This window comes from Sinohyriopsis cumingii, chromosome 14, assembly GCF_028554795.1.
Source record: "Sinohyriopsis cumingii isolate HCF-2022 chromosome 14, ASM2855479v2, whole genome shotgun sequence".
Classification (NCBI taxonomy): domain Eukaryota; kingdom Metazoa; phylum Mollusca; class Bivalvia; order Unionida; family Unionidae; genus Sinohyriopsis; species Sinohyriopsis cumingii.
In genome coordinates, this window is record NC_142974.1 from 98539275 (window position 1) to 98548935 (window position 9661).

Here is a 9661-nt window from a genome sequence, read left to right on the forward strand (position 1 = left end):
CTAAAGTTTGGACCGTTTGCACATCAAGATAGCTCTTGACATTATTATGGATACAATTATTGAACTCTTCAACTAATATGAGCTGTCCAGGATTATCATAATCTTGATCAAAAGTTTTGGCTATGCGCCACCTATCAAAAATGAATTGTTCCTTTTCCCTTGCAAATTCGAAATGAGTCCGTGATGTTTCTTGTATACATCTGCTAAACCTTTGTTCGTGATACTTTCTTTAACCACATCATAATTACCACTTTGTAAAAATAAAGTCCAAGGTATCTTGGCTATAAAATTTCCAGGAAGTTTCTCAAAATGAGGAAATTATTGATCTACCTTTTTTCCTTGTTAACCTAATATTTCTGGTAAAATTAAAAACTAAACTTGCATGAAAATGGGGAAGGTGATTTCCGCTTGTCAGTCCTAATTCTTTTAAATTAAACTCCATTTCTCTTGTTTCTTTCTCTCTTTACATTAAAACTTTCTCTCTTCTTTTCCTCGTCCTGCAGATTGTTTTTTCTTTCATCTTTCAGTGTACAAGAATTCAAACGATTAAAGGACTCAGTGTAAATGAAAGTTCAAACTTATGCTATTGCCATACACGTCTGTAACGTTCTCAATATCTAGCATTTTAATTTCTTCATTTAGCAGTGGTTGATTACTCTTTAGTAAGCGTTGAATTTTTATACATACAAAAACGGATTTTCTTATGCGAAAAAACTTATATCATTCTGAAAGTAAATAACATGGTTCATATTAATGAATAATGTGTAGGTATCCCATAATAGGTCAATGCAAAACGTATGATTACTTAATCGTTTGGCAATATTTTCAGCAATAATTACTACAAGAATGAAACGAGGATTATATCAAAATATGCTAGTACTATTACGAAAATCACAGTATATACGCTTACTTAGGGAAATTAATGGAACGATAGCAAAGAATAGATACATCGTATCAGTGTTCATTTAAAGGCTTAAGAAGGCCACAATCAAAGCATTCATTGAAAATGAATTTTCTACCTCACGCTATCACGGTTACATAAGAGCCCAGAGCATATTTTAAACGTTGAATTATATAAATTTCCGTTACTTTGTCAATATCGTGCATTTAAATTTTGTTACTTAACAAAGGTCGATTATTTTAGAATATGCACACTTTATTGTACGTAATTCGGAGAAAACTGTTTATATAGTGAATAATTCGTACGTATTCCTGCCGAATCTTTAATTACGTAAAAGTAAAGCCAGTTCCATTTAATCAAAAGCATTTACTTATCTGGCTGATATTAATTGTCTTAGAATACGTACCGATTCATTGTATTTTACAACCTTGGTGAATCTAAATGGAATCACTTACCAGAGGCTGAAAATAAAGGAAAGTGTTCATATTAGTGAATAATTTATATGCATTTCATATATAGTTTCTAGAACATATAACTACCTTAAACTTAGAAATATATTTCAGGACAAATTACTTAAAATTTGATACCATGATGCAATCCCTGTATCTAATATGATATACATCAATTACTACCGTGCAAGTAATGGATTGTGGCATCGTAGGGTAGGAGCTTGGCACGTCTATATAAAATAGCATGATCGAATTTATAAATCTCCTTGATATTTTACAAAGTTCATTCTGCATTTGTTACCCATCAATTCTTTTTATTTTACTTTCTCTGAAGTTGTTACTTCAACAATAAATATTTGATGGATTTTGTCTTTTCAGTTTTATAAAGACGATGATAGAACATTACATGTATACGAATTTTGCTAAAATATTTAAGAAAACTTTGTTTTTGAAATTTGAAACCCCTAGTTTAGGAATTTTTAAAATCGCAAGTATTATTTCACATTTTAGAAACTTTAGTGAAATCAGCAGGCTTTTTACAATGTCATCAAAAGTGGGGATTTTTATTTCAAATCCTACCCAGGAGCAGTTAGACTGTTTGAAAGAAGATGAATTGCTTCCGCTTGCCAGAAAATATGATCTTTCTGAGGCAAAATCTTCTTTAACGATGCAAGAAATGCAAAATATTTTGGTCCAACATTTGGTGGAAAAGAATGTTTTGGATAAAAGTGCTTTGGTTTTGATCAGTAAATCTGTATCAGACTCTAATATAAAGTAAAGGAATCAAAATGAAAATAGAAGAGGAAATTAGAGTAAAGAAAGCTTGAACTTCAGAAGGAGAAGCAAACGCAGTTTCAATTGGAGAAAGAGGACAGAGAGAAGGAGTGCTGTTGGAAAATGAGAGAGAGAGAGAGAGAGAGAGAGAGAGAGAGAGAAACAATGTAGTTACAGAGAGAAGAAAAACAAATGCCGTGGGAGAATGAACAGTATTCATGTTTGAGAGTGTTCATCCTGTATGGATGTTGTTTCACAGGTGTGGAATTTACAATTTCAACGTCATGTACAGTTTTGTCGGTTCTTGTAGGAACACCTGGAAATAAGTGCTTATATTCAAATAATAACTGTTTAAGTTCATTCCTTTCTTGCTGTGAAAGTTTCTGGTCCAGATCATTCATAATTTCTGAATTCCTAAGAATTATCACTCCAAAATCAGTCGAGTCCGATGACATTCGTTCACTTAAATCCTCACTGAGTGGGACATATACAACTAAATTAATTGCAAGATTGAACTATCTCTCTCAATATATTCAACTAACATATCGATGTGGCAAAGTTGTTTTTTTTTCACCGGCCAGGAGAATTTATGATGTAATTTAACTTTCTTTTCAATAGTGTTGGGACCATAATACTTGGCCTGAAGAGGAGTTTGTGGTATGGGCAAGAGAACCAGAACAAAAAACTCCTTTCATTTGAGTTTTTATTATATCTTAATTTCATTTTCGACTGAGTACAGTGCAGATTCGCTCTTGCAACCTCACAAACCTTTGATAACTTATACTTAAAATTGGAAATATAATCTAGAAGATTAATTTCACTATCTTCATTAGAAAGAAGTTCTTTTTCATCAACTTCAGTGGTCCACGCACACTGTGTCCAAAACCCAGGTCAGAGGGACTGAATCCTAGAGATTCTTGAACTGATTCCCTAACAGCAAACACTAGTAAATGAATGCCTTCATCACAATATTTACACATATCAAAACAAAATGATCGAATCATATTTTTCAAAGACTGAGGAAATCTTTCTAAAGCCCATTGGGTGATAGGCAACATATCTGAATTGTTGAATGCATAATTTGTACATAACTTGCTGGAAAATTCCAGACATGAAATTTGACCCTTGATCAGACTAGACCGATCAGAGAAGGCCAAATTGAGCATAAAAAACTTTATTAAAGCTTTCTCTATTGTTTTAATTTTAATATTCCTCAAAGGAATTTCCTCCGGGAATCTTGATGACGCACGCATTATGGTCAACAAGTATTGGTTACCTGACTTGGTCGTAGGTAAGGGACCAACAGCTCTACCATTATTCTGCGAAATGGTTAGTCAAATACAGGAATAGGTTGCAGATGAGCGTTAGGTATCTTCTTCTTGGGGTTTCCTACCATTTGACAAGTATGACAAGATCTACAGTATTTACAAACATCACGTTTAATTTTTGGCCAATAGAAGTGAGCTAAGATCTTGTGATAAGTTGTATTGATCCCTAAATGACCAGCCAAATGAGTTTCATGGGCCAGACTAAGAGTTACCTGTCTATACGATTTTGGAACTACAATTTGATAGTTCAGTGACCATTCGTCATCAGCAGCTACTTCAGGAGGTCTCCATTTTCTCATAAGAATTCCAATTTTAATGAAATAACAGAAATGTGCTTCAGTGGCTTCAGTTTCACTAAGGGCTCTTTGAAACAAACAGGAGATCGCAGGATCTTTTTCATGTTCGACAAGTAACTGTCGTTTGTCACCCTGATTAAAATAAAGAGAATGAGTAGTTAAAAGACGGTCACTGTGATTTATACCTTTTGATTGATTCAGACAAAAAGACAAAGTAACCTCATCAAAAGCCTGACCAATACATGTGTCAGCTAACGTAATACTTTCCTGATCAACATCATTCTGAATAGTTTTCTTTGCCATTGCTCTAGTAACTGCACAAGCTGGGTATAAATCAGGGAGTTCTTTTTCAATAGGATCGGATTTCTGATGCAAACAAGGCTTATCAGTTACAAGTGGATTAACCACAACCTTATCTCTAGCTAGTTGCCTATTAATAAATGAATGCCCTCAACGGGTAAAACTGAGACTGATCCGACTGTCACGGGTCCTGAGACGATGTCTGATGACAAAATTACACAATGGAGAATAACATTAACAAAGCCGCACTCTACTCCCTGAATAAGAACACTCTCTTCAGAAGAATACTTCTCAAAAAAGCCAAAGTACCTGATAATAAAAGACTCTGAGAAGCTTCTGTGTCCCTTAAAATTTTAATAGGGATAGGCTTTCCCGAATTACCCGAGTAAAATAGATCCATTCGACATGGATGGTTCATAATTCTAAAAAATGAAATTAGACTGGGGTTTATTTGACCCAACAAATGTATTGCTTTCAATACATGACCGTGACCGTGACCCTGACCTCTTAGAAATAAGAGCATTTGGAATAGGTCTGTCTTGATTCTGACGCGTATTTTTCAATTTCTAGCAATCAGAAATAACGTGTCCTTTCTTCTTGCAAGAGATACACGTAGGAAGAGACAAGGAGTTTTAATCAAGCTTATCAGATGCTTGATTTATAGAAGTTGTGCCAGTTTGAAATTTGGAAGGACTTGTATTAGGCTGAAATACTCTTCTACTAAAAGACTGCTGGGTGGAAGACTTGCGTACAAAAGGAACCTTATGAGCAAATGAATACTCGTCAGCGGCACGAGCAGCATTTTCCAAGGTTTCGACCTAACACTCATCAAGATAAGTCTTAATGTCACAATGGACACAGTTGTTAAACTCTTCAAGTAATACAATTTGTTTGAGACTTTCATAATCTTTATAAACTTTCTTGTCTAAGTACCACCTATGAAAAAACTGCTCTTTTCTCTTGCAAATTCGACATGAGTCTGTCCAGCGTCTTTGCTTATATAGTTTTTGAATTTTCGCTCATAAGCCTCAGGGACTAACTCATAACTCTTTAAGACGCGGTCCTTAACCAGATCATAGTCAACACTTTGCTGTAGTGACAGTGAATAGTAAATATTACTAGCTTTAACAGCATGTACACATTGTAATAATATAATCCAATGCTCCCTTGGCCATTTCAAATTTTCCACAATGTGTTCAAAACGAGGGACGTATTTGTCTAATTCTTTTTCTCTGAAAGGGGGCACTAACCCGAATTTCACTTGCCAGCTCAATTTCTTTTATTATATACTGGTATTCCCTCTCTTCCTTCTCTCTTTGCATTTGCGTCTGTCTCTCTCGCTACTCTTTCTCCGATTGCAACTGCGTTTGTTGCTCTCTATCTCTCCTCTTTTCCCAATTGCAACTGCATTTGTTTCTCTTCTTTCTGTAACTGCATTTGTTCTTTCTGTAACTGCATTTGTTCTTTTTGTAACTGCATTTGTCTTTCTATCTCTCTTCCTTATCTAATTGCATTTGTTTTTCTTCTTTGTGTAATAACATTTGTTCTTTCTCTTTCTCCAATTGCAACTGCATTTGATTTTCTTCTTTATCTTTCTGAAGTTCCAGCTTCCTTAACTCAAATTCCATCTTGCATTTTCATTTTAATTCCTTTACTTTTATGCCAGAGTCTGACACAGACTTACTGATCGAAACCAAAGCACATTTATCTAAAACACTCTTTTCTACCAAATACTGGACCAAAATATTTTTTTCTTTCTTCCTTAAGGAAGCTTTTATCCCAGAAGGATCATATTTTCTGGCAAGTTGAATCAATTCGTCTTTTTTCAAACAGTCCTACCGTTCCTGGGTAGGATCTGAAACAAATATTTCCACTTTTTGTGGCATTGTTTAAAAAGCCTGTTGATTTCACTTACGATTTCAAATATGAAAAATAATGCTTGGTATTTAAAAACGTTCAAAATTAGAGGAATTTAAATAAACAAAAACAGTTTTCTGAAATATCTTAGCCAAAATTCATTTATTCCGGACAAACGCCCAATTTTCTTTGTTATGTGTTTAGGCTCATAGAAAACGTACCAAGAAAAAAGTGAAGACAACAAGCTTTATAAAATTTAACAAATAATTTATTTCCCGACAGTTTCAGGTCACCTGAGGTCAGTTCCAGGCTTTCACTCAGTTGTAACCCTATATTCCTTCTTATAACATTAGCGTGAGAAACTATTGTGTGAGTGTTTTCTCTGTTTGAGTCAGTTGTAATCTAGCCATTCAAGTAGTTAGACCAAACAATGTTTTATGTTATTTAGCAAAACATAACACTGTTCATATAGATAGTCAACCTTGTCTTCTTTGTTGATATGTGACAATTATAAGAATGGTTTCGTAAATAGTCTTTCTATAAAAGAATATTCGATACTAGATCAGCCCGTACATACTTTATAATGTATCATTTCCTACTCTGCATGTTCGAGTTTTAAAAGTTATCTTCACAGAGCCTCAAACGATACGAGTGCCTTTACAAACGATGCGCAAAGAATAGAAGAGGTGGCTGCATTTTTGTTATTGTTGTGAACTACAACTAATACATGTGTAATCAAAGGCAAGAATAAAATACCCAGGCTAATAGTCTAAAAATTAAACAAACATTAGTTGGTGCAGTTTCAGAAAATTATTACTTACGGGAGTCACTTTAGTAGAATCTTCCACAAATCCAAGCAAATGATTCAGCTGACCAGGCTTGATTGCAGGAGGGCAAAACAGTTTTTTATCTAGACTTGGCGGTGTTTGATCGCTTTTTAATGTGACTTTATCGATTAATCGCTCAAGGTTTGCACAATTCTGGATTTTCTCGATGTGTGTCCCTTGATTAATTAACGTTTCAGCACTTTCAAATGCACTGGAACACGTTTGAGTGTCATTCTGCACATCTGTCTTGAAAACTTCGTTTTCTTTTCTAAGCTCTCCGTAAATAGTTTTTATTTTGTCTTTCATTTTTACGACCTCCTGGTCAAGGAGTCTCAGTATATGTGAATGCTGTTGTTCAACAGCCTTTATTTCTTCATGCTCTGTATCGTTTATCTTCTTCTCAACTTCTTTTCCCGTTTGTGAGCAAACATCTAGACGTTTCAGCTTTTCGGTACACTGATGTAATTTTGCCTCTAACTTCTGTTGCGCTTCAGCTGCTGCATCAGGTACCGTTTTTGAGGCATGCGTATCGTGGTTTACCGCTTTACACAAAACACACATCGTTACATCACACATCTGGCAAACAAGCTTAATCTCTTCTTCAGGATGCCTCTCACAGAATATTCTTTGTCGAATCTTGCCTTTCATTTCCGAATCCAAAGTACCCAAATCACTTATTTTATGATGTCTGCTAACTTTCGATTTCTGGTGGGCATGACAACATGACTGACACAAATTCTCCTCACAGTCTAAACACCTACCGCATGCAACACTTTTCGGGCCACAAAGATCACATGCAAATTTCTCACCATATGCACTATCGATGAAGAAGTTACTTTGAAAACCTGACAAGCCGCATGAAGGTACTTTTACGCATTTTTTGCAGATGGGGCAATTAAACCGACCTTTACGAAGGTTAGTATGTACATAATCCTCTAGACACTTGTAGCAAAAACTATGGTGACAAGGTATCATCTTCGGATTCTTAAAACTGTCCATACAGATACTGCATTCTTGTCGTTTCGCAGCCATTTTGTTGAGTGTTGAGTACTTTGGTTGTACGAATAACAACCCATTGGCTTACATAATTTAGGTATAACACCTAAAGCCGGCTGCAAATGTGCGATAAAAATAGCTTACCAAGGGAAGTCACTGTACTTGAAAACTACACGGGTAAAATATTGTAAAAATAGAACGGGTTTTGAATGGAAAAGATTCACTGGACTGGAAGAACATCGTGCGATTTATACAATCTTGTGGAATTAGCTGAATGAAATTTTGAAAATAAATCTCAATTATTTTTTTCTAAAAAGAAAAATAATTATGCTACCTCTATAATCACCTTGAGATAGTGTAAATAAACCAGCTTGTCCGGGACGGAATCCTAGCTCATTGTGAATCACATACCATTCTCATCTTATCACCAATTTCACACACAAGTAACCAACATGATTACGCTCATTAATAAATGAAATTCAATATGCTAACCAAATGCAGACGATATTATCTCAGTTTGTAAATTTATGATTAATGATAAATTAACTAAAACATTTATTGACATTAAGTTCCATTTATACTCGCTTATAAGTCGAATGTGAATGCAAACTGCACAGACACCGATCTGCAGATATATAATGCGCCGGTAGATCAGGGTATAATGTTTCTTTTTCTTCTTCCAGTAAGGTCCCGATTATAAGCGAGTGTATTGAATATATTTTTTTTAAGTAGAGCAAAAACTGACATGGGCGATATAGCAATAAATTTTTTTTTTTATTGACACGTGTCTTGTATGTATAGGTTCAGACTTTATAACATCTTTAGTAAAGTCACCTAGAAACAATGGGCATTATTTACTGGTGTCTTTTATTGGGAGTTCTCTGCTTAGGCCGATAAATTAGCCCCTCCCCCCGATGATATTGTTTTTTGGTTTAGGGGCTGATATCACCTATTCGTTAAAAGCTGCTAACATCTACAGAGATGTTTGGCTGAACACATTGGTGTACGTTTTAAGCACTTACCTGTATTTCTCGCGGCTGTGGAGCAACCGTCGGCTGAAAGGTTCTTTTGGTGATACATTATGTTTCCAGAGCAAATCCAATAATTGGTGACTTGTAAATCCATGTGGAATAGCACAACCATCTAGTATGAGACTATTTTGAATTTCGCGCTGGATAAGGCTGTTATCAAGTATCGGTATGTGTCTACAGTGTACGCAGGTGTGTTCCGGAAAGATCTGCATGCAGCAAAATTGCATATTTTAATGAACAGGTGACATCACACATTGGGATGTGGGTGGTGGTGGGTGATTTATCTGAAAATTCTCTGCTAAGTTGGTTCCACTGTAGATCCATTTTATGTGTTGAACTTTTTTAAAATTCAACTTTAATCCATCCTTTCTTGTAGCATCTACTGCTTTGTTTCAAAAAAAGCAAAGTACCATTTAATGGAAATCAGTATACCCGAATTTGCTTGAATGGGATCAAAGCAACTTATTGCTAGCAGCTTACAGCTGACAAGTGATTTGAGGAAATTCACCCCTCTATTGTTAAATTGTGGCACACAACTCAAACTCTTGTAGAGGTTCCAAAGCAAAGGATTTATTCCAGTTCCTGGCATCACATATCAACATTTTCATAAATCTTATATATGATAAAAGTCATGCATATTATCAAGTAACAATGTAAGAACAAGAAGTATTATGTCCAAGGCATCACCATCTGACAATTGTCTTGTCTGCATTTTTGTATGGAGATTTTCCATAAAGTTTGTCCCTCATTATAAAGCCACTAAGTACATCAGGCACCTTAATTATCTCAGTATAATCTTGAGACCCACTACATTGGTTATATTTTTATTCAAGAGTCAAGTAATTTAACTAGTTTTTTAAGATGTTAATTATTACTAAACTATTATAGCCTACATAATTTTT

The 9661-nt window shown here is 35.0% G+C and overlaps 1 protein-coding gene across 1 annotated transcript; it reads right to left on the reverse strand.

Annotated features, from left to right (window-relative positions):
* Positions 1 to 4973: 4973 nt before the first annotated feature.
* On the reverse strand, positions 4974 to 7838 carry LOC149784467 (E3 ubiquitin-protein ligase TRIM56-like). The gene is made up of 2 exons (XM_089932992.1): positions 6727 to 7838; positions 4974 to 5138 (listed from the first exon to the last, which is right to left on the reverse strand). The coding sequence occupies exons 1-2, from the start codon at positions 7762 to 7764 to the stop codon at positions 4974 to 4976; spliced, it is 1203 nt and encodes a 400-aa protein (XP_089789118.1). The 5' UTR covers positions 7765 to 7838.
* Between the last annotated feature and the right edge of the window lie 1823 nt (positions 7839 to 9661).